The sequence below is a fragment of the Chiloscyllium plagiosum genome, unplaced genomic scaffold (assembly GCF_037043375.1).
Source record: "Chiloscyllium plagiosum isolate Xiang-an unplaced genomic scaffold, Cpla_swu_hap1 HiC_scaffold_27, whole genome shotgun sequence".
Lineage (NCBI taxonomy): Eukaryota > Metazoa > Chordata > Chondrichthyes > Orectolobiformes > Hemiscylliidae > Chiloscyllium > Chiloscyllium plagiosum.
The window spans coordinates 59,256,424-59,281,773 of NW_028270165.1; the positions used below are offsets into that span (position 1 = coordinate 59,256,424).

At 43.8% G+C, this 25,350-nt stretch overlaps 1 protein-coding gene and 1 non-coding gene across 3 annotated transcripts; both read right to left on the reverse strand.

The window, feature by feature from the left end:
• Positions 1-1,395: 1,395 nt before the first annotated feature.
• On the reverse strand, positions 1,396-1,467 carry trnae-cuc (transfer RNA glutamic acid (anticodon CUC)). The gene has a single exon. It is a non-coding gene; the product is annotated as a tRNA-Glu (tRNA).
• Positions 1,468-9,287: 7,820 nt separating this feature from the next.
• On the reverse strand, positions 9,288-17,325 carry LOC148144285 (uncharacterized). 2 transcript variants are annotated; one of them, XM_087974665.1, is made up of 2 exons: positions 17,246-17,325; positions 9,288-11,239 (listed from the first exon to the last, which is right to left on the reverse strand). In XM_087974665.1, exon 2 carries the CDS (start codon positions 10,864-10,866, stop codon positions 9,730-9,732), a length of 1,137 nt encoding a protein of 378 aa, XP_087830791.1. In that variant the 5' UTR covers positions 10,867-11,239; positions 17,246-17,325; the 3' UTR covers positions 9,288-9,729. The 2 variants fall into 2 exon arrangements, with proteins under 2 accessions (XP_087830791.1, XP_087830790.1); XM_087974664.1 differs by lacking the exon at positions 17,246-17,325 and adding an exon at positions 11,870-12,002.
• Positions 17,326-25,350: the final 8,025 nt, after the last annotated feature.

Consider the following 25,350-nt stretch of genomic DNA (forward strand, 5'->3'; position numbering starts at 1 on the left):
CAGAAGGGCCTCTTCCCCTCTGTGGACCCATTGGTGCTTCAGAACCCTTTCAAATTTCACAATATCCTTCTGACAGGAGGGAGACCAGAATTGCACACAATATTCCAAAGGTGGTCTAACCAATGTCCTGTACAGCCACAACATAACTTCCCAACTCCAATACTCAGTCAGAGGATTGTGAAAACTTACAAACCCTACAAAAAACAAGCAGGAAAGAATGGAGGGACAAACCGAATTTTTGAAAGTCAGCTTGGAAGCATCAGTGAGAAACCGGCGGACTGGGTTTATTGGGTACCCGTTCTCCTTAAATACACTATATACGTATTCCTCTTCTGCTCTTCGTAGTTTCTCTGTGCTGCAGTGTGTAGTGGCTCGTTGAAATAATGTCCTGATGCAGCTTAGTTTGTGGGTGTTGGGATGATTGTTTCTATGGTTTCGCACTTGGTTTGTGTGTGTTGTTTTTCTGTCAACGTTAGTTTGAAGTTCCCCATTGACTGTTCGCTCTACTGTGACATCTAAGAATGGCACTTTGTTGTTGTTCTCCTCCTCTTCAAACCAGGAGCCCCCTTCAGGCCATAGTCTCACTACTTGGAACACCAATATACAGACTAGTCAAAGGCCTCCATTGAAGACTAAATCACCAAGTCGAAGATTCACACCACTCCATTTATTCCATCCAAGAATTCCTGAACACCAAAGACACCAAGATCGAAGATGATGGAATAATGTTGTCCTTTGGCATAACAGCCTGTTCACAACCATTAACATCAACGTGACCAAAGAAAACTGGAGACACTACTCGAAGAACCAAAGTCACAAATACAGCACCAACTTCATCAGCAAAGATAGCACTATCCAGCTCGTGGAACTGCGCCTTATCACCCACTTCATATTCAGTAACAAGCCTCAAACAAATCAACGGAACACCCATGAAACCACCAGTGTCAGGATTCCTAGCAGAAGCAATAATGCAGAGACTCGAACAAACAGCCCTTCCAACGATCCAACCCAAACTTTGGGTCCGCTACAGTGATGACACTTTTGTCATCAAAAAATGAAACAAATTAGAGGAAACCTACAACACCATCAACAATCTCCTTACTGGCATAAAATTCACAAAAGAGGAGAACAACAACAAAGTGCCATTTCTCGATGTCACAGTAGAGCGAACAGTGAATGGTAAATTCAAAACAGCGTCTACAGGAAAACAACGCACGCGAACCAAGAACTTAGCTACAGAAGCAATCATCCCTGCACATACAAACAAATCTGAATCAGGACACTATTTCAACGAGACACGACACACTCGAGCACCCAGGAACTTCGAAGACCAATCAATAACTGTACAGCGCATTTAAGAAGAACGGGTCGCCAACAGACCCCACAGAAAATTGCTTCCCTGACCGGGAATCGAACCCGGACCGCGGCGGTGAGAGCGCCGAATCCTAACCACTAGACCACCAGGGAGATGTCAATGCATGGTGTCAGATCTGCTAGAAATGACTTACCTGCCCGAAAATCGAACCCGAGCCGCGGTATATCGAAGGCTTTCACCTGTGCATCTCCCAATATCATTTCTTGTATCCATTGCTCCCGATGCGGTCTCCTCTACATTGGGGAGACTGGAGACTCCTCGCAGAGTAAAGTCACAGCGCTGAGGGAACATCTCCAGGACAACCGCACCAATCAACCCCATCGCCTTATGGCCCAACATTTCAACACCCCCCCCCCCCCCACTCTGCCGAGGACATGCAGGTCCGAGGCCTTCTCCATCGCCGCTCCCTCCCCATCCGATGCATGGAGGAAGAACGCCGCATCTTCCGCCTCGGATACATTCAACCCCCAGGACATCAATGTGGACTTCACCAGTTTCCTCATTTCCCCTCCCCCCACCTTACCTCAGTTCCAACCTTACAGCTGACCTGTCCTACCTGCCAATCTCCCTGACCACCTATCCGCTCCACCCCCCTCTCTGACCTGCCACCTCCATCCCCACCCCATTCACCTATTGTACTCTTTGCTACCTTCTGCTCAGCTCCCCACCCCCCCCCCCTACCAATTTATCTCTCCACCCTGGAGGCGTCCTGCCTCTATTCCTGATGAAGGGCTTTTGCCCGAAACGGCGATTTTCCTGCTCCTCGGAAGCTGTCTGACCTGCTGTGCTTTTCCAGCACCACTCTGATCTAAACTCTGGTTTCCAGCATCTGCAGTCCTCACTTTTGCCGAACCAATAAACCCAGTGTGCCGATTTCACATCAACAAATTGACACAAGCAGACACAACGTGTGCAGAAACCCTAGCCACATTACTTTACATTAAAGACATCTGTGAAATGATGTCCAGACAACTCAACCCTCTCAGCATCATGGTAGCCCACAAACCTATCAATACACTTAAACAGCGGCTAATGAACCTGAAATACCCGATACAAACAACCCGCAAACGAATGTTATTTACAAAATACCATACAAGGAAATATATACATGAACTCTGCCGCACAGTTCTCTGTGGCAAGAAATGCTGGGATGAGATAAGGAATATTTTTTTCAGCCAAAACGAATCGGCACTAACTGGACAGCCATTTAAAATCAACGCTGTCAGGCCAGGATGGAAGATCCAAAGGGATGAACAGCTTTCTTATTTCCTGAAGATTTACAAAGCTGAGACTGGGTTTTGGTGTTTGTTCCCTTTCCACTCCCAGAAGCCGCAGTGGTTGGGGCGGTGAGTTGGGGAAAGTGAAATGTGCCCGTGAGCAGCGTGTGGGGCTCTTTCAGCTTCCCCTCCTCTGACAGCGCTGTGACGTGACTCTGATGTTCTCAGGGACACTGACTGACGCGAGACAGTGAAAAGATTCCCACTCCCGCAGATCGGGAATTCAAACCGTATGCCGGCTTCAGGACAATGAGAAAGATTAATTGGGGTGTGTGAAGAAGCTGTGAGCTGTATTTCAAACAGGGAGGTGGAGTCAGATGCGTCATCCATTGCGCCCCCATACTGCAGAGTTCTGACGTTAACACGGACATGCGCAGCAATGGGAACATTCACAAGGTGAACAGCCAAAGATAATCACCATCACTGCTTCTTCCATTGTCCCAACTTTGTGAAGCAGTATCTTGCATTGGGAAATAAAACACATTAATCCTCAGGTGCCTGCTTCATTTCGATCACGATTTAAAGCCCCTCACTGTTCTAGTCTCATTTCCAAACTCTTGGCTCATCGCCTCAAAAGCAGCTCTGTGGATATCTGCTTGTTCCACCCTAGCTGTATCCTTTACCTGGTCTCACCAACAGGTGACTCCAAACCCACAGCAGTCTTGTTGACTCTCTACTGCCCCAACTCTCCAACCACCCTCCCCCAGCAGATGGGCTGGGAGAATCTTACATGGAGACAAGGTATGGGTTGAAATTGCTGACTGAGGCAACACTTCCTCTGGATTAAGGTTGTACCAAGGATCCAATTACAAAGGGACAACTTGGTGGTTACCAATAGTAAAGGAAGTGAGGTGGGATGGTGTTTGCGCGCTTTGACCTAGAGTTGTTTAAAAAGCAGCTACGTTTTCCATGCCTTTTTACTGGGGGGAATCTGAAGCTGTAACAAAGTTGTCACAATAAAGGTTACCTGAACTTATCGCCGGTCTCAAGCTCTCATTAAAAGCTTTGAGCTCCAAGAGGTTTTTGTTTTAAAGCTGCTCATTTCTTTCAGCCTCCTGCACGAAGTTTCCAATGTCGTGTATCAGATGGAGCAGTGAATGAGGAGCTAGTATTGTTAGAAATTGTAAACTTTTCAGACTGCAGGTAATGTGTTGTTACATCAGCATTGTAAAGTTTACAGGTAGCACTGTGCGATGTGGGCTGTATTCACTAGAAACAATGTGGAGTAGCTGGTAATGGACTGGGGTGTACAAAGTTAAAATTCACACAACACCAGGTTATAATCCAACAGGTTTATTTGGAAGCACTTGCTTTCGGAACACTGCTCCTTCATCGGTTAGCTGTGAGAGAGGTATGAATAAAAGTGACGGCTTGCATTTTCCTAAAACAAGGAAGGGCAGGACTTGTACAGTTAATGGTAGGGCCCTGGATCATGTTGTGAAACAGAGAAACATTGAGGTGGAGGGGCATTCAGATACATAGTTCTTTGAAAGTTGCATCATTGGTGGACAGGGTGGTTAAGAAGGTATTTAGCACCATTGCATTTATTGTTCCCCCCACTGCGTATAGGAGTTGGGACATCATGTTGAGGTTGTACAGGATGTTGGTGAGGCCACTTCTAGAGCACTGAGTACAGTTCTGGTCACTCTGTTACTGGAAGAATACTGTGCTGTACATCTCTATGACTCTATAAAAGATCCATTACAAATTTGATGGACCAAACAATTGCCTTTTGAGAGAGATAAATGGGAGCATCAATATTTAAGTAAACTTCCAATTTTTGTTCTCCTCCCAAAGTCTCTGTTTGGTCGGGGACAGGGTAAGCCAGTAGACCTTGCAACTCAACCTCATCTTGTCCTCACCCAATATTTAAGGAAAATAAGGGATGATGAAAAATACTGGCTTTGCCAGTGATGCTCACAGTCCATGAACAAATAAAACAGATTAGGGTGCTACCATCACTGCATGTGTCAGAATTAAGTGATCAGAAAAATTCTGAACTCACACTACACACAGTTTGCGCACAATGCCATCATGTCTACTAATTCTGATCATTTCAATTGATATTCAGTCTGTACCAAATTCAGAGCAGCCACGGTTTATGTTTCATTGGCAATTCTACATGTTGACTTTCTATTATCCCAATCTCTTTGACGTTGTTATATGTATTTAATCTTTAGATTGGTTGTGTCTTTAATTGTGAAACAGACTGAAAATTCACAACTTCACCAAATGCCAAAACGTTTTTATTTAGGATGTTTGGGCACTAGCACTGACAAATAAAATATCAAAGAAATACAAAGTTATCAAGAGAGATACATATCTTGTTTAACCAAATACATTGGCAGTGCAGAGAATTTCAGCAAAGTGCAATACATATTCACGTTGTACCCCTTATTCAACTCATTCAAGAATTTCAAATTGAGCTGGAGGTAATTCAAGAGCAAATGGCAACATTCATTTGTTAATACACTCACCATGAACTCTGAAAGACTATTTTTATCAAAATCACAATGTTTAATCCCAAACAGAGCAATTAAGTGCAAAGTTACTTTCAACCATTTAATAAAACATTGCAAATTTTATTTCCTATGAAAAACAATCTTATAGTTTTGATAAGATCTTTACAAATATATTAAACAAAATAGCTTTCCTGGGTGTTAATATTTACAACAGTTATGCAGCTATTATTCGGCAATTGACCAACTAATTGAAATAATTTCAGAATAAATTAGCTGCTTCATTATAATACATTAAGATATTTTAATAAAGTCATGAAAAGTAAATCTTTCACACAAAGGTAAATAAAATACAAAACCATCTTACAGAATTCAATTCAAATCACATCTGTTGAATCACAAAAAGATGATGCTCAATGTACCAATGACAGACAATCACTGGTAATGAAGTAAAAACATTGTAAAGAACATTATATATACATATATACATATATATATACACACATATACATATACACACACATATATATATATACACACACATATATATATATACACACACATATATATATATACACACACACATATATATATATACACACACATATATATATATACACACACATATATATATATACACACATATATAAATATACACACATATATAATATATATATATATCACTCAAGTATTCTCTGAAGAAAAAAAAATGCATCTGGATGGGAACATGAATAAGGAAGGAATCAGAGGGATATGGGCCAAATGCTGGCAAATAGGTCACTAGATTACTTTAGGATATCTGGTTGGCCTGGACTGAAGGGTTTGTTTCTATGTGCTCATTACAGATACTCCTCTTCTGTGATCCCCAGTCATCTCCCCATACCAGCTGTACTTTTCATGAAATAATTTGACAATTGTTGACTTCTATCAACCTCTTCAATCCTGAGAAATTTCCTCTCTCTGCAAAATGTGGTTCACGTTGGCAAGTTCAATCCTCCTCCGTTCCTCAGGAACGCACTTTATAATGTGCAATGTTCTCAATAACATTCAATGGGGAAACTATTTTCAGTCCAACAGTTCGACAGAATTTCTCTGAAATGTTTATAGCAAATGCACTGCTCCCACGAGAGCTCGTGGGGCCACAGTTAAAATGCTTTTAACAGCCTTTTCTTTAAATTTCCCCGCCTTCCCAGGGTAGAAATTTTCTCCCAGAAATTAATTGCCCTGAAAAAAATCCAGCAGTAAAATGATTATGGAGCTATCAGTAAAAATGTCTCAGTTGGGGTATCCAAGGTTAGAAATGGAAAAACATCTCTCTTCAAGGTTACAGTTCAATTTGCCCTTTCAGCGTTCCTTGAAATTAAGGTGTTCCATCATATGTTTAATTATGATCCATTAAAAGCAGTATCTACTCTCATCTGAGTGCAGAACCAACTCAACTGACTGAACAAGCAAAACAACTTTTCTGTTTGCACTTTAGATGTGACATCCTCTCCCTCTCTCTCTCTGTTGACCCAACAGGATTACCAGGGCTATCGAGTAACGATTGCTGATCTACAGTTTGCTTCTGCTGGTTAACATAAGCATTTAATAACTGCCAGCCTGGTCATCCCCAAAGTCAAAGAACAGACCGTTCACCTGTGCCTGCGCAGAGGATAAATTTCACTTGGAACAGATCACAAAATGACAACTGTTACCAGTCCCACAACTCATGAGTTTCCATGGACAAAGTTAAAAATCACACAACACCAGGTTATAATCCAACAGATTTGTTTGGAAGCACTATCTTTTGGAGCACTGCTCCTTCATCAGGTGGTTGTGGAGAATGAGATCATGGTCACGGAATTTATAGTCAAAGGAGTCAAGTATTATGGAAATGTGATACATTAAACAATTTTAGATTAAATCTTTCATCTTTTAGAATGGGTTTCTGCTCTTTGGTATGTTAATCCCAGAGTTTGGTTTTAATTACCTTCTCAAGAATGCCATTGAAATGCAGAGCTTTTCGAAGAGAGGTGTGAATTCTGTTTGTGTCCCAATGTCCAGTCAGACTGACATTTTTCTTAGAAAAGCTCTGTACTTAGATTACATTCTTGAGAAGGTAAATTATAGATTAGGGTGGATTGGCAATGCTAAATTACCCACAGTGTCCAGAGATGTGCAGGTTCGGATGGATTAGCCATGGAAAATAGGGAGTAAGGGAGTGTGTATGGATGGGATGCAGTATGGAGGGCCAATGTGGAATAGATGGGCCGAATGGCCTGCTTTCACATTGTCAGGATTCTGTGACCCTCCCCAACAAAGGCACATTTTATCTGCATCTATCCTGTCAAGCCCCTTTCAGAATTCTACTGGTTTCACTTCTGATTCAGAGAGATATACAGCACAGAAACAGACCCTTTGGTCCAAATCATCCATGGATTCTCAAACTGAACTCGTCCCACTTGCCTGTATTTGGCCCATAATCCTCTAAACCTTTCTTTTCATGTACCCATCGAAATGTAATTTAAACGCTGTAACTGTCCCTGCATCTCCCACTTCCTCAGCAAGTTCATTCCTCATGTAAACCACCCTCTGTCAAAACGTTGCTCCCCAGTTCCTTTTACACCTCTCTTTTCACCTTAAAAAAAATGCCTCCTACCTTTGAGCTCCCCTACACTAAGAAGAACCTTTCTATTCACCTTACCTCCACTCCATGATTTTATAAATCTCAGTGAGTGCACCCCTCAACCTCCTGTGTTCTCGTGAAAAAAGTCCCAGCCTCTCCTTGCAACGGAAACCCTCCAGTCCTGGTAAATCTTTACCAAACCCTCTCTAATAGTATTCTTCCTCTTACAGGGTCACCCAGAGCTGTACTCAGTACCGGGAAAGTGGCCTCACCAACATTCTGTTCCTCAACAAGATGTCCCAACTCAATGGTGTGAACAGTGGAGGCAATGCTGCTGAATGCCTTCTTAACCTCCCTGTCTAGCAATGATGCAACTTTCAAAGAACTATGTACCCTAACTCCCCCAATGTCTCTGTTTTACAACATGACCCAGGGCCCTACCATTAACTGTACAAGTCCTGCCCTTCCTTGTTTTCGCAAAACGCAACTGCTCGCTTTTATTCATACCTCTCTCATACACACGCTCCCTCTCTCAGTCACATACATGTACACACACCCCACCCCCTCGAACACTCTCTCAGGCTTATACTCCATCACACTCACACTCTACCAAATGTTCACACAGTCTTACGCACACTCGCATGCACAAACTGACATGCACACAATCACACTCTCATGCACACATATGCACAACGCTATGGGGTGAATTTGGCAGAATTATATTTGCAGATACATTCAATTTTGTTCAAAAAGCACAGAATCTTATAAATTCCTATTTTGGAAATAGAACCAGTCTGATTCAAGATTGGGATACTGATAGACTCGAAGCTCACACCTGTAATGCATTGTCTGAGCTAAGATATCACTTTTTAAAAAAAAACCATAAGTCATCTCAAGACTATGACTTAAAAGTAGTTCTGGGATTTACGTCTTAACGAACTAAAACCTGCAACCCATTCTAAAAGATGAATGGCTTAACAGCACTCTAGGTTTGTTCAATATATCCTATTAGTTGCATGACACTGTGATTTTTGCAATAAAATATGTGTCTTATGATCCTGCTCCACAGCTACCTGATGAAGGAGCAGCGCTCCGAAAGTTAGTGCTTCCAAAGAAACCAGTTGGACTATAACCTGGTGTTGTGTGATTTTTAACTTTATCCACCCCAGTCCAATGCTGGCATCTCCACATCATATCTCGCGAACACAGCGCACACCTTGGTGCTGCCAGTAAAAACGACGAAACGACGCACTCTACACTCCTGAAAAATTTACAATTTCTAACGATACCAGCTACTTATTCACTGCTCCATCTGACACACGACATTGGAAACTTAGTGCAGGAGGCTGAAAGAAATGAGCAGCTTTAAAACAAAAACCTGTTGGAGCTCAAAGCTTTCAAAGTCTGAGCCCAGCAGTAAGTTCAGGTTACCTTTATTGTGACCCAACTTTGTGACAGCTCCAGATCACCTCAGCAAAAAGGTGTTGAAAAAGTAGCTGCTTTTTAACAGCTCAAGGTCAAAGCACAGCCCCCCACCCCATTTTCTTTACTATTGGTCACCACTGACTTGTCCCTTTGTAATTGGATCCTTGGTACAGCCTTAACCCGGAGGAAGTATTGCTTCACTCAGCGATTTCAACCCAGACCTTGTCTCCAAGTAAGTTTCTCCCCGCCCATGTGCCGGGAGGGAAAGAAGTGGGGCGAAGCAGGTGGACTCAACCACACTGCTGTCGGTCTGCAGCCACATGTAGGCCAGACCAGATAAAGGATGCAGCTGCGATGACTGAGTGAATCCTTTGCCACAACAGCAGTTTCCTTCCCTAAAAAGGACGTGACTGAATCAGAATGGGGCTTCCCCCCAACCCCACCCGATGGTTTCATTGTTAGATTCTGACCTCCAGATTTCTGACCGAATTCCAAATCCGCTGTCTGCTGCGGTGGGATTCAAACCTGGGAGTTCCAGAACTGGGTTGGTAGCCCAGTCCATATTGGTACTCGATAGTCGCTCCTTCAATCCCCCTGCAATGGCACGTGATCTCCTTGGTGCCTCCGCAGGGTGGCTGCCCGGGTAAAGCCCTTCCCACATTCGGGACAGCTGAAGGGCCTCTCCCCCGTGTGGACCCGCCGATGCTTCACCAGGGCGGAGGAATCGCTGAAGGCCTTCCCACATTCGGGACAGGGGAATGGCCTCTCCCCCGTGTGGACACGCTGGTGCTTCAGCAGGTCAGAGGAATTGCTAAAGGCCTTCCCACATTCGGGACAGCTGAAGGGCCTCTCCCCCGTGTGGACCCGCTGGTGTTTCAGTCGGGTGGAGGAATCGCTGAAGGCCTTCCCACACTTGGGACAGATGAAGGGCTTCTCCCCCGTGTGGACCCGCTGGTGCGTGCGCAAGTTGCCCATCTGAGTGAATCCCTTCCCACACTCAGGGCAGCAGAAAGGCTTCTCACCTATGTGGATCCGCTGGTGGATCAGCAGGACCGACGCCTGGGTAAAGCCCTTCCCACACTCGGGGCAGCTGAAGGGCCTCTCTCCTGTGTGGACCCACTGGTGCTTCAGCAGGGAGGAGGAATTGCTGAAGATCTTGCCGCACTCTGTGCAGGGGAAAGGCCTCTCCTGTGTGTGGACCCACTTGTGGGTCTGAAGGGCAGAGGAATCGTTGAAGGCCTTCCCACACTCAGGGAAGCTGAAAGGCTTCTCCCCAGTGTGGACCCGCTGGTGCGTCCGCAACTTGCCCTCCTGAGTGAATCCCTTCCTGCACTCGGAACAAGGGAATGGCCTCTCCCCAGTGTGGACCCGCCAATGGGTCAGTAGGGTGGAGGAGGTGCTGAAGGCCTTCCCACACACAGTGCAGGAGAACGGCCTCTCCCCCGTGTGGACCTGTCGGTGGGTCTTTAGGTTAGAAGAATAGCTGAAGTCCTTCCCGCAATTGGAGCAGCTGAAGGGCCTCTCCCCGGTGTGGACCCATCGGTGCCTCAGTAGGGCGGAGGAATTGCTGAAGGCCTTCCCACACCTGGGGCAGATGAATGGCCTCTCTCCGGTGTGACTGCGCCGATGTATCTCCAGGGCAGATGGAGCACGGAAGCCTTTCCCGCAGTCGACACACTTCCACGATTCCTCCACGGGGTGGGATTCCTCAGGTTTCTCCATGGCCGAAGCTTCAGCTGTACACAAATGCGTGTAGAGCCCCTCCTCACCGTGAATTCCTCTTTCCAGGCTGTACAACTGTTTCTGGCTCCACACTCAGTGCGCTGCCAACAGTAGGGTCACTCACCCAGACCCACCGATGCTGAAAATGTACTCAAACAGGAACCAAAAAGCTTTGCTCCTTCTCACAGAATAACAGTCAAACATTGTTGCAGTCAGACATTGACAACAAAGTGAGGACTGTAGTTACTGGACAGTCAGTGCTGGAAAAGCACAGCTGGTCAGACAGCATCTGAGAAGCAGGAGCGTCGACGTTTCAGGCATATGCCCTTCATCTGTTAATTTTGAAACTTCCGTCCTCAGATCGCCAAATACTCTGTAAAAAGAGATTACAAAAGTCATCAGTGTCAGTCCAGGGTAGAAATTCAGAACAAGCATTTCTACTTTCTTTTCTTTAGTTATTCCACAAAATTGAAAGCACCATCTCACTCTCTCTCTCTCGGTTCTCACATTAACGTCTCTGGGAAGTGGGGGGAAAGGAGACATCAAAGCATTAACACCGACACCAGAGAGAAACTGTACATATATTAGTAGAAAGCCAGAGTCATAGAGATACACAGCACAGAAACAGACCCTTCGGTCAATCTCTTCCGTGCCAACCTGATACCCAAAATCAATCTAGTCCCATTTGTCAGTACTTGGCCCATATCCCTCTGAACCCTTCCTATTCAAACACCCATCCAGATGCCAGCATCCACCATTTCCTCTGGCAGCTCATTCCTTACACACATGACATTCTGCATGAAAACGTTGCCCCTTAGGTCCCTTTTAAATCTTCCCCCCACCTTAAACCTATTATCTTCTGGTTCTGGACTCCCCCATCCCAAGGTAAAGACCTTGTATATTTACACTATCCATGCCCCTCATACGTTTATAAAAAGTCTATAAGGTCACCCCTAAGTCTCTGGCGCGGGAGGGAAAACAGCCCCATCCCATCCCTCCTCACCCGGGTAATTAAGACACATTCCTGAGTTTGCAGAGTCTGCCCCCTCCCTGGAATCACTCCAGTTGCTCGAACTGAACAGATTTTACCCCCACTCCCTCCCAGGAAGAAGAGTTGCCCAGAGGGAGGGAGTTTCACTCTGAAACGGACAGGGCCACTTCCGCGTTATGACGTCATAGATGAAGCGAGGGGGCGGGGAAAGGCCGACAACAGCCCCGCGCACTGCGCCTGCGCAGCCCTGCAGTTTGCAATTGGGTAATCCCTTCCTTTCAGAGAATTCCCAGAGTGTGGAAACAGGCCACTCGGCCCAAGGAGTCCATACCGACCCTCCGAAGGATAACCCACCTACACCCATTCCCCTAGTGCTCTGACTAATGCACATCCCTGAGCACTATGAGTAATTTAGCTTGGCCAATCCAACCTAACCTGGACAAAGTTAAAAATCAAACACCCAACAGGTTGATTTGGAAGGACTGGTGTTAACAGCGCTGCTCCTTCATCAGGTGATTGTGGAGAATAAGATCATAAGGCACAGAATTCATGGAAAAACATTACAGTGTCCTGCCACTGAAATGATATATTGAACAGACCTGGATTAAGTCTTTCATCGTTTAGAATGGGTTGCAGGTATCAATAATATGTAAATCCTAGAACTTCCTGTCAGTTACGTGTGTGCATGCATGCATGAGGGAGAGAAAAAGTCTCTTTCCGTGCTGTATATCTCTGTGTCTGTACGATAACAAATGCTTTATTTACGTTGGTGTAAATATTGTTGTAAATCATAGCTGGGTGCTAATAGTTAGATGTAAGGGAGAGAGTATTCCTCAAGTAGGGCAGTATAAGAATCCTGGGAAATCTCTATTTCTGGTTTAGTTCCTAATGAACAAACATTTGGGGGTAGCATGGTGGCTCAGTGGTTAGTACTGCTACCTCACAGCACTAGGGACCTGGGTTTGATTCAGTGTGGAGTTTGCACATTCTCCCCGGATCTGAGTGGGTTTCCACCGAGTGCTCCTGTTTCCTCCCACAGTCCAAAGTTGCGCAGGTCAGGTGAATTCGTCATGCTAAATTGCCCATAATGTTAGGTGCATTAGATAGGGGTAAATGTAGGGGAATGGGTCTGGGTGGGTTACTCTTTGGAGGGTCAGTGTGGACTTTTTGGGTGGAAGGGCTTGTTTCCATACTATAGGAATCTAATCTAATTAAGCACGAGCACCTATATATTTAACTTTGTTTCATTTTTCTTGTTTGATTCCATGCTATGACTACACTCTTGTGTCTGATTGGTTTGAGAGTCTGGGAGATTGTGGGTTGGGTCTCAATTCACAATGTTTTATTGTTCCAGAAGGTGTAAAGGGGTGGGGGTGGGGTCAAAGCTTCAGCAGAAATCCAGCAGAGCTGAGAGCAGACCCAGATTTTACTCTGTTGGAACAGGAAAATCAACAGAGGACAGAGAAACCAGGACCTGAAATCCGAGCTGACACCAGATTACCCTGTGATCAGAGCTTTCATTAGCACCTCTCCCATTCTCTTACTTTCCATTTGACTACCCCCCTCAATTTTCAGGATCCAATCCTTGTCATTCTGAAGCCATGTCTCCATTAGGAGTCACAGATCATAATTATTCTCTTCAATGTGTGCAGTCAATTCATTCGCTTTTGTTACAATGCAGCACACATTCAGACACACCGTTTTTAGTTTCCATTTTTGTGATCTTTAGAATCCAGTTTTGATTGCTGGTATATTTACTCTCCTTGTCCCTTTCTAGCATTCTCTGATGTTCATTTCCACATCACGACATTGCTCACCAGCCTTGATTTGGATTGGCCAGGCTAAATTGCCCAGAGTGTCCAGGGATGTGCAGGTTCGGTGGGTTAGCCATGGGAAATGCAGGGTTATAGTTCCATAGTAATAGAAGCAGGAGTAGGCCATTGGCTCATCGAGCCTGCTCTGCCATTCATTAAGCTCATGGCTGACCTATCCATCGTCTCAGCTACTCCTACCTCCATTGTCCCAACTCCCCTTAATTCCCCTACCATTGCAAAACCCCATCCAACTGTGTCTTGAATATACTTAATGAAGCTGCCTCTCCTGATTCCTTGGCAGAAAATTCCATAGATTCACTACTCTCCAGGTAAAGCAGTTCCTCCTCATCTCTGTCCTAAATCTATTCCCCCTATTGAGTAAGAGTCTCATCTACCAGCAGAAATGACTGGATAGGGTAGGGCTTCATCCCCACAGTTCAATGAATTCTCACTTTCCAAGATGTATTCACTCATTCAGTTGCTGTCTCACAAATAAAAGATTTAATTGCAACTTCTTCTGTTCCCAGTCAAGGCAAAACATCTTTGAAAGCTGCTCTGAAAGTCCAGTCTTCACAACCACACATCTGCTTTCACCGAAGATGATTAGAGTCATAAGCACAGAAACAGACCCTTCAACCCAACTCATCTGTGCCAACAAGAAATCCTAAATTAATCTAAATCATTTGCCAGCATTTGGCCCATATCCCCCTAAACTCTTCCACTTCATATTCCCATCCAGATGCCTTTGAAATTTTGTAGTAATTGTATCAGACTCCATCACCCTCTGTGAAAACGTTGCTCCTCTGGTCCCTTTTAAATCATTTCCTCTCACCGCAAACATATGCCGTCTAGTTTTGGACTCCCCTACCCTGGGTACTCATCCTATCCTGCCCCTTATAAACATCTATAAAGTCACCCCTCAACCTCCAGTGCTCCACGGAAAATTTTCACCGGCCTATTTAACCTCTTTCTGTGTCTTAAACACTCCAACTCTGGCAACAGCCTTGAAAAACCTTTCTGAACCCTTTCAAGGTTTCACAACATCTTTCCTGTAGCAGGGAGACCAGAACTGAATACAGTATTCTAAAAGTGGCCTAACCAATGTCCTGTACAGCCGCTCCATGACCTCCTAAAACTCACTTTCAAGGAACCATGAACCTGCACTCCAAGATCTCTGTTTTGTGACACTCCCCTTCACTGTGCCAGTCCTGCCTGGATTGCTTGACCAAAATGCAACACCTCATATTTCTCTAAATTAAACTCCATCTGCCACTCCTCGGTCCATTGGCCCATCCGATCAATTCTAATTTACAGCAAACTCTTTTTCCTCTCTTATTCCCTGGAAGCTGAAAATCTCCATCCCACACACTCTCCCTCCATTCTCACTTTGCTGAACCTAATCCCTGCTGTACCTCATCCTGAAGGGTCTGGTTCATGCTGATTAACAGGTGGCACAAAGCTAGTTCCTTTTTTGACTAAAAGCTTTTCCCTGGCTCAAGGAGACTCTGTCCATGACTTTTTCAGAGGTAATAAACCGGCCGAGTTCTGATCAGTCTGGTTTGAACGTGGATGAAACGGATTTTGAAAGGCCTTTTGTTTTTATGGAAACAGGTGTGACTTCAGGCCAAATTGGTCATGTTTTAGAAGTGACCTGTATGAAGAAAGGGGAGTGAGCTGAGCAGTTTTAGTTCAGTATTGAACTGGTTGGCAGTTCAACAGGGAGCTATGCGGAAACTCTCTCTCTTTTCCGCCTCTCAACTTCAACCTATAAGCATGTGTTCCATTTATACTGGTTTTCAAAGGGAGTTGGCTTATTGGGACTGTTGTGCATATTCAGAACAGCATAACTGAGTCTAGTTGGATAGGCTGAGTTCTGTAGGGGTTATTTATTCTGATCTTTATGTTTCATTGTGTAATTTTGTGAATAAATTTTTGTCTGTTTTAAAATCTAGTAGTCAACCGAGCTCACTTACTCCAGGTAATTTTCACTGTGCACTTACCAAATCAAATTGCAAAGTTAAGGTCTGGGGCTGCCTGCTTAAGAATGTTTTGAGTGGTCTGGCTTAGTCCATAACACAGGCCCACACTCTCACTCAGGGGAGATATAATTGAAACATACAGAACATTGAAAGGCCTAAACAAAGTGGGCATTGGGAAGATGTTTCCATTGGTGGGAGAGACCAGAGACTAGAAAAGGGAAGCCCTTTTAGAAGGGAGATAAAGGAGAAACTTTTCAGCCAGAGAGTGGTGAATCTGTGGAATTTATTGCAACATGAGGCTGTGGAGGCTAGGTCACTGAGGGTATTTAAAACTGAGATAGATAGGTTCTTGAGTATCAAGGGGATCAAGGGTTACGGGGAGGAAGTGGGAGAATGAGGTTGAGAAACTTATCAACCACGGTGTGTGGTATGAGCAGACTTGATGGGTTGAATGGCCTAATTTCTGCTCCTATGTTTTATGGTCTCTTGCTGTCTTGGACACAGTGTGAGAGAATTGGGAGCAGGAGTAGCCATTTGGTCTTTTGAGCATGCACCAGCACTGAACAGATCATAACTGGATATGAATATACCGACATCTAAGTGGATAGGCTGGGACTTGTTTCACAGGAGCACAGGAAGTTGAGAAGCTTATAAAACCAAGAGGGTTGTCAATGAGGTGAGTGGCTGGTGCTGTTTCCTTCAGATGGGGGTTTCAAGATTAGGGAGCAAACTTTTAAGGAGAGAGGAGAAAGATTTTAAAAAGACATGAGGAACACCTTTTTTTGAAAGAGGGTAGTTTGTGTGTGAAATCAATGTCCTAAGGAAGTGGTGGATATAGGAACAGTAACAACATTTAAAAGACATTTGGATAAGTACATGAGTAGGAAAGGTTCAGAGGGATATGGGCCAAACTACATGGGACTAGTTTAGTTTGTGAATATATTCAGCATGGACTAGTTGGGCTGAAGTGTCTGTTTCTGTGCTGTATGACTCTGTAACTGTTCTGTACTGGTCTTAAAACCATTATTTTTGCCTTCCCCCATCACCATCCACTTTTTTGTTGTTCAGAAATCAGATGAACGCAGGCTTGAATATATTCAATGGCTGCCTGATCACAGAAAGCAATCCCAACTTCTGAACTCTTGCTAATATACCACTTGCCTTGCTGATTGCCAGTCTGACAACTGGCAGTGACTGGTGTGGAAGGATGTTGACGCCCCTTTGTACATCCACACATCATTCCTGACGAAGGGCTCGTGTCCAAATCACAAACAATCCTGGTCCTCGGATACTGTTTGACCTGCTGTGCTTTTCCAGCACCACACTTTTCGACTCTAATCTCCAGCATGTGCAGTCCTCACTTTGTCCACATCCCACTATATCACCATTTAAACAATGGGCCTTTTTTCTGCATTTTCTTCCACAGCAAAGGCAAAATCATCACATTGTGGTAATGCGTTTGCCAATGAGGACACAGACCTGAACCAACGCTTGCAGAGTCTGTTCCCCCAACCCCCGATTCACCCCATTTCCTTTCAGTTGCTGCAAGTCAACAACTGAATCTCAGAATTTAGAAAAGAGAGTGCGGTACTCACAGATGTTGGACAGAGGAAGGAAGTTGCAATCGAGGGTGAAGTTCAATCTTGATTCAGAGAGAGAGGAGCAACAACAGCAACTTCCGAAACTCATGCTCCAACTTCCGCATTCAGACAATAGGGGCGCTCTGATTGGCAGGATGACCAGTCTCTTTCCGGTCCTCCAGTGCTTCCTATTGGCCCATCAAAAGAAGGGCGCGAGCCGCATGCGCGGACAGCGAGCAGCTGGCGCAGTTTTCTTGCTGGCTCCGAGGAGCATGCGCAGTGCTTGCTGCCACAGAGACGCTGGAGATCCTAGGGGGTGGTATTACTGACAGATTTGAAGTGTCCAATTGTCAATAGGAGAAAAAAAGGCTGGAGCCACTTTCTTTTCCCCATCTGTGGCTCGACTTCTTAGTCCTTTTTGCATTTGTTTGGCTGCTCAACTTTTGTATATCTTTTCCCCAGGGTCGGGGTCCTAAACGAGAGGGCATAGGTTTAGGGTAAGTGGGGAAAGATTTGAGAGAAAAACAGTGTGAAAGTTAACTGGCCTTAAGAATTGCCCTCTCTTACACCCCAACAAAAATAGATTGTTCACAGCCTATTGGATCACTCAGTGGGAAGAATGTTGTGAAACTTGAAAGGGTTGAGAAACGACTTGTAAGGATGTTGTTAGTGTGAGAAACAAAAGCTCACTCACTTTAATAATTTCAGTCCGAGACAAATATCTGAATCCGCCATTTATTTATACACCTATAGGTGGGTGCCCTGTCTCATTACCAGGTAAGGTAATGACAAAATGCACACTAAATCCAACAAACTCTCGAAATTTATACAGTTTGAATCCCCATATTTTTCCTTATTCCATTGTCTGTTCCCTGCTTCGCTTACGTCACTCATTTCCTTCAGACTGATCCCACAACTTCTGTTTATCCTGTTTTGTCCGTGACAAACTCTTATCTCTGACTCCCATAAGGGTGTTTGACGTCAGTCTATTATAGATTATTGATTAGGCATATCTTTTCTTCTATCAGCATCTATTTCCATCCAGAGGCCACTTTGACCTCTTTGATTAGGGTTTGTTCCTATGTCCCCGTGTAAGGGGGAAACAGATGCTTTCCTGTTTGCCCATATATCCACCATTGTTCTGTAATCCCGTCTCATGCTTTCTTTTTGCTGAATATGTATTTTCTCATTCCTATTCTGTATCAGAATTTATACTTGCAGAAATAACTTTAATTCATTTATATCCCACAATTTCCCCTTTTTCTTTTCATTACAATCTGTTATCTTCTGCATTTTTGTCTCTTTCTTTTTTAAACATTGTTCTCAAAATTCGCAAGCATCATTTCAGAGATTTCATCCATCTTAGTCTCACTCATCTCCTTATTATTTAGTTGATAAAGTTCCTCTGTCAAATGTCCCCTCAGGGGCATTCGTTTCACCAAGGCTGTTTCAATCAGCCTCTGGGTGAGCCCTCGTATACAGGGTATGACACAACAGCCAATGGCCACCAATACCCCGACTACTACTATCAGGGAAGTAAGGATGGAAACCACCACCCCCTTTCTCTGCTAAAATCATATCAAGGGCTATTCTGTTTTCCCATGCCATCCTACTTGTCGCATCAAGCTGTTCTGATATTCCTTTAACCGCCTCTCTTGTATAATTTATAAATCGCTGTTGATTATAAAAAATGTAATTTATCCAATCTACATTTTTATTAATTGTTGCCCACCAAAAGAGAGCTGACTCAAAGCCTGCTGCAATCTGGTTACGAGCTTTGAATTCAGGTACTCCCCTCGGGACTCCTACCGAATCAAGATAAATCCTGTCATCAAAAGAATTATCTAACAGTAATCTCTTACCCCTTCTCTTTTTCCCTACTATCTTTTCCTTCTCAAATGCCAGGGTAAATGGAATTGCCAATTGTACAATTGCACATATCCCTCTCCAATCCGGAGGTAGAGTGGGTCTCAATATTTTTCCTCCACAGTACCACCACAGATCCGCTCGGGGAACCTTTAATGCTGAGTAGTTCCCTCCCTTCTCCGTTTCGGTAACATTCTTAATCTCTGTACATAATTTCAGCTCCCCCAAATCTCTCGACCGATTTGTACCTCGCCTGTGCACACATGACGTGTGATTTCCAACTGCGGCGGAAAATGTGGGGGGAACTTTTGCATCTTTCTCCTCCAAGGGAGGGAACATCAGAGATAAGGAGGTACATATTCCCATCATTCCATGCAGTCTCATCCTGGTACAGGGCTATCATACATTTCATGCACTTCCTGTCTTGCTTCCACCCGAGCGGAAAGGGAACCACCTGGGCCACTGGCCTACCGGAGGCACATGCATAACAATTGCTTTTGTTCAGACTTTTTACAGTATACTTTACCCATTCAACCCAGGCATTTGTATCCCCGTACCCAGTCTCTATCTCGATGGTCTGTTTCAAATCCTTTACCTCTATAATTTTTACTACTTTAGGATTATCGGGAGGGGTGAAGGGTTGTATCTCATTACCCAGTAATTCTACCTATTTTTCCCTGTCCTATGCTAATTCGAAAACAACAGCCCACAAACTCCTTCCTATTTGCTTTCATTTCAATCCCAAATGTTTCATTTAATTGTATCTCATAAGTGCCACCTCCCAAAACTGCTTCGTGCCATGTGGTTTTTCTTATCGTTAAATATATGGGGTTACACTTTTTATCGGGACAATCGGTGCTGGTCAGAAGGGGGCCCGGTGTATTGTGACAAGACCATTATACCAGGTACCATCCCCGAGGCCATCCCCATAGGACTTAAGATGTATCTCTGAGTTGCGGTATTGTCTCTGATTAGCTACATTCCCACAATTTACTAAGCTACATATATCAGTGTCTATTACTTGTGGATTATCAGACTCAGGAACCATTAATAATACATATGAAAATGATATGTGACAAAATCCTAATACCAAGAGGGCTAGCATCATAACTCTAAGCATTCCCAGTATTCTGATCATTATGCTAAAATACAAAAAGGCTTAATATACAATCTTACAGAAATAATCCCGCGCCCGCATCGCCACTGTATAGTCAATTACTCAAAGTCTCTTTAGTCAGAGTTTCAGCGGGTCTTGCGTTGATTCGGCTGTCCAGACTTCTTCCTCAACTGGAGGGTCCACTGGCCCTTTGATCCGAATGTAGTGAGTCCAGCCTTTCTCCGCCGTCCTTATTGCCGTTTCGGTAGTCAAAAGAGCCTGGTACGGCCCTTCCCAGTCTGGCTGCAGCTTAGTCTCTGTCCATGATTTTATTAAGACCCAATCTCCTGGCCGGATGGGATGAACAGCAAATTCAAGGGGCGGAGTCTGTGCCAATAGACCCTGTTTTCTGAGGAAAGATAAAGAGGAGGACAAGCCCAGTATATACTTCTTTAAAAACAAATCTTTAGTTTCGGGAATTGGCAATTCTCCCTGTGTTCCCAGATAAGGTAATTCAAATAAGATTTCATAGGGGGATAGTCCCAAATCTTTCCTCCGCCAAGGGACAAGCCCAAAAGGCATCCTTTAAATCTATCACACTAAACCATTTGTGATCATGAGGGATCTTACTTAATAACGTGTAGGGGTTTGGCACCACTGGGTGCCTGATCTGTACTATTCGATTTAATGTTCTCAAATCCTGCACCAATCGATAAGTTCCATCAGATTTCCGCACTGGTAGAATTGGGGTATTATAAGGAGACATACATGGCTCCAACAAACTATCTCTAATCAGTCCCTCAATTACTGGCTGCAGTCCCCGTTTACCTTCTATGGAAATGGGATATTGTCGCTCACAGACAACGTCCCCTTTCCGTTTTAAATTTATTAAAAGGGGAGGGATCTGTAGTTTTCCACGATTCCCTTCTCTAGCCCATACAATAGGGTCTATCTCTCTCTCTGCATCCTCTGTCAATATTGCCAGTTGTACAACTAATTCTTCTTCCTGAATTCCAATCTCCAGTCCTAAAAGGATAATTAAATCTCTCCCCAGTAAGTTACTTCCTATATCAGGGATATACAGCAGTTCCCCTGTGATCCTATCCTTAGGACCTTCTATCATCATAGGTTCAAATACTGGAACAGTAAATCCTTCCCCTTTCACCCCCGAAACAGTAATTGACCGTGTAAACATTTCTACTTTCTTTGGTTTAAATTCGGCGATGTCCGTGCTGCCCCGTATCTACTAGGGAGATTACCTCCTCCCTACACGGTCCCACCTTCAAGTTTATCAAGGGTTCCTGGTGGGCCCCTGAGGGCAGGAACCCCTGACACCCCTATTTTTCATCAAAATTCATAAGCGGAATTGCCTTTTCTTCCCTTTGTAGATCAGGATACTCCCGCTTAAAATGCCCTATCTTTCCACAATAATAGCATCCTGCCTGTAGCGACTTCCATCTCTGCCCCTGTCGCTCAAACCCTCTATCAAATGTTCCCCCTTGTCCTCTCCCTCTTTACAAACACTTTCTGTGCCTCTCTCAACAATTCATCTAATGGTTTTTCGCTCCATCCTTCTATCTTCTGTATCTTTCTCTGTATGCCTGGCCATGCTTTTGTCACAAAATGTACTTTCAAAAGACCCTGTGCCACTGGGTCCTCAGGGTTCATTCCAGAGTATTTCCGCATTGAGTCCCTTAATCTTTGCAAGAAAGCTGAGGGAGTCTCATCTTTCTCCTGTCTAATTTCAAAGGCTTTAATCAAAATCTGTGACTTCGGAACTGCCTCCCTTATTCCTTTTAGAATCAGGTCTTTCAATTCCCTCATTTCTTCTCTATGCTCCGGGTTTTGGTTTTCCCACTGGGGGTCTCTGAGGGGAAACTTCACCTCTCCCTGTCCAGCATCCCCATCTCCAATCGGGTGTTCCCTGTCCCATATTTTAATGGCAGTTCCTCGTACAAGTCCCCTTTCCTCCCCAGTAAATAATATATTCAAAATAGACATTAATTCAGCCCAGGTATACAGACTGGGCCCCAAAAATTGATCAATTTGTTCAGACAACCCCACCGGATCCTCAACCAGGACCTCCATTTCCTTTTTAAATGTTCTGACCTCCCCACTGGTGAGGGGGCACTTACAAACCCAATCTCTTTGTCCCCTATGGGTACCTCCCAAAGGGGATAAGTCGTTACGTTTTTCCCCTTTTCTTTTTTTTTAAAGAAATATTGCAATATTTCTAGCTCCCCATAACTTCAAACACCAATTCATCAATTCATGCTTGACTAACCTTCAAAGCCTGTTCCTAACTTATAAATATATTTATATATATTTACATATATTTACGTTCATTTCTTCAGTATTTAATAGTTAAAATGCAAAATGCATACAGTTCCCAATTTTGCAATTCACTGTAATTACCCAGTTTTAGTCCTTTAATTTAGATCCAGAATTAGTTTCCTTAAATAGTCCTGACCAATCATTGCTCAATTACAATACTATAAGTCGTAAAATAATCAGAACTTGCCTTAAAAGAATTTGTCTACTCAAGTTTTTTTAAAAAAAAACTTCTAATGCATGAACAATGGCTGAATCCAAGGTCACAGATATTAACTATAGAATTTTGCTTTTACTACAATCTAATGTTGAACTGAAACTTCAACTGTCCCCCATAAATCGCTTTTATGTAAAGATAAAAGAGATTAGTTAGAAACTGATAGTAAGGCAGTCATGATCTGTAAAAAGAACAGAAGTTATCATTCCTTTTTTTTTTCTTCATAATCACAATAGAATCCTTAACCTTAAAAGAAATCATGTTAAATTTCCATAACAAAAATCAGATTCAAAACAGTCCTGGAACTCAAGCTCCAGGGAATAAAACACAAGCATTCAATCACCAACAAACAAATGTTCACTCAAACCAAATCACAAAGGGTTAAACTTCCTACCAGCTGTACAGCTCTTTTCATTCTCTCACTCTCTCACACATTGACATATAAACTCAGATATTCACAAACCCAGTCTTCGTCCGATCTGTACTTTGGCCAGAAGACAGCGGGACGAAGAATGGAGTCCTTAGTCCATACAAAGCAACAATATTTAATCATCTTTCTTCCTTGTACAAGTATTATTTTGCCAATTTCCACAACATCCTGCCCAAAGGACTTTCCGGAGGAATGTTGTAAGGGACCCCGCCTCCATTTCCATTGTCTTTTCCTTACTTTGTTTCTCCGGAGGCTTTTTTTCTTACCCAAAGCGCAAGCCATATTGAGTTCCTTCGTTAGTCCCTTATTAACTACTAAAACTCAATCCCGGCCACCAAGGCAATACTTAAAAGTCAATTTTCTTACCTTGGTCTGTGCACAGAGTTGCCTGGCCCCTTTTGTCACCGTATTTTCTATCGAGCTCCTATCACTGTCTGATTCAGATGTCTCTCTTATAGGATTCACATCAGTCACCCAAGGGAGCAGACCAAACCGGGACACGAGACCGTTCCTCAATGGGGAACGGGACGCGTCTTCCCAGTGTCCAAGGCCAGCCACTCCCCCCGGTGATGGAAGAAAATCCCGGACGAGCCCCCAATTGTGAGAAACAAAAGCTCACTCACTTTAATAATTTCAGTCCGAGACAAATATCTGAATCCGCCATTTATTTATACACCTATAGGTGGGTGCCCTGTCTCATTACCAGGTAAGGTAATGACAAAATGCACACTAAATCCAACAAACTCTCGAAATTTATACAGTTTGAATCCCCATATTTTTCCTTATTCCATTGTCTGTTCCCTGCTTCGCTTACGTCACTCATTTCCTTCAGACTGATCCCACAACTTCTGTTTATCCTGTTTTGTCCGTGACAAACTCTTATCTCTGACTCCCATAAGGGTGTTTGACGTCAGTCTATTATAGATTATTGATTAGGCATATCTTTTCTTCTATCAGCATCTATTTCCATCCAGAGGCCACTTTGACCTCTTTGATTAGGGTTTGTTCCTGTGTCCCCGTGTAAGGGGGAAACAGATGCTTTCCTGATTGCCCATATACCCACCATTGTTCTGTAATCCCGTCTCATGCTTTCTTTTTGCTGAATATGTATTTTCTCATTCCTATTCTGTATCAGAATTTATACTTGCAGAAATAACATTAATTCATTTATATCCCACATTAGGTTTGGAGTTACAGGGAGAGGCTGAAAAGGCTGGGACTGTTTTCCCTGGAGTATTGGAAGCTGAGGGGGGTAACCTTATCGAGGTTTATAAAATCATGAGGGGCATAGATAATGTAAATACACAAGGTATTTCCCCTGGGGTGGGGAGGTACAGAAGTAGTAGTTGTTTAAGGTGAGGGGGGTAAAACTTAAAAGTGTCCTATGGGGCAACTTGTTTCATGCAGAGACTGGTGCGTAAATTGAATGAGCTTCCAGAGGAAGTGATACAATTACAACATTTATAAGGTATCTGGATAGGGACATGAATAGGAAGGTTTACAGGGATATGGGCAAAGTGCTGGCAAAAGAGACTAGGTTAATTTAGGATATCGGTCGGAACCGAAGGCTTTGTTTCTGTGCTCTACAATTCTATGATTCTTTTTTGACATAGTCTGAGCCAATTTCACAAGACGAGGAATAGGCCATTCACCCATTACAGCCTGTCCTCACCTGTGGCCTAACTGCACATATTTCAATGTGAGTTTCAAAAGATGTCTGCAGCTTTTTTTAAGAAATTGAACATGGTTTAATAATGTTTCTGAATATATCATTTTAGCTATTCTTAATTTTAAAAATAAGCCATTTCCCAGGTAGAGACACCACCATCCATTCTCTCTCCCTCTTCTTATCGGTTCCTGAATCCTGGCACCAGGCAGACACCAATGTAATCTGGCCTCCAGCTGGCAACTGCAGAGAACAGAGACAATCCCTGACCCAATCAGAAGGCTGTCCTGAGGGGAATGACTGTCTCCCAGAATAAAGTGTCCGGTTAAGATCCCCCCACCCACCACCACCACCGTGTCTGCAGCCTGGCTTCCAGCTGAATCTATCTGAGCCGAAGGTCCTCCAGCGTGTGTTTACCCTGGATGATAGCATCCAGAGCCTCCCACCTTCTGTGAGACAAGTGCCACTCTATCCTCTCCAATGTGTGTTATGTCACTGCTTAACTGTTTCCAGT

Bases quoted from the DNA above. Each gene is read 5' to 3' on its own strand.
- LOC148144285 (XM_087974665.1), bottom strand. From the start codon at position 10,866: ATGGAGAAACCTGAGGAATCCCACCCCGTGGAGGAATCGTGGAAGTGT.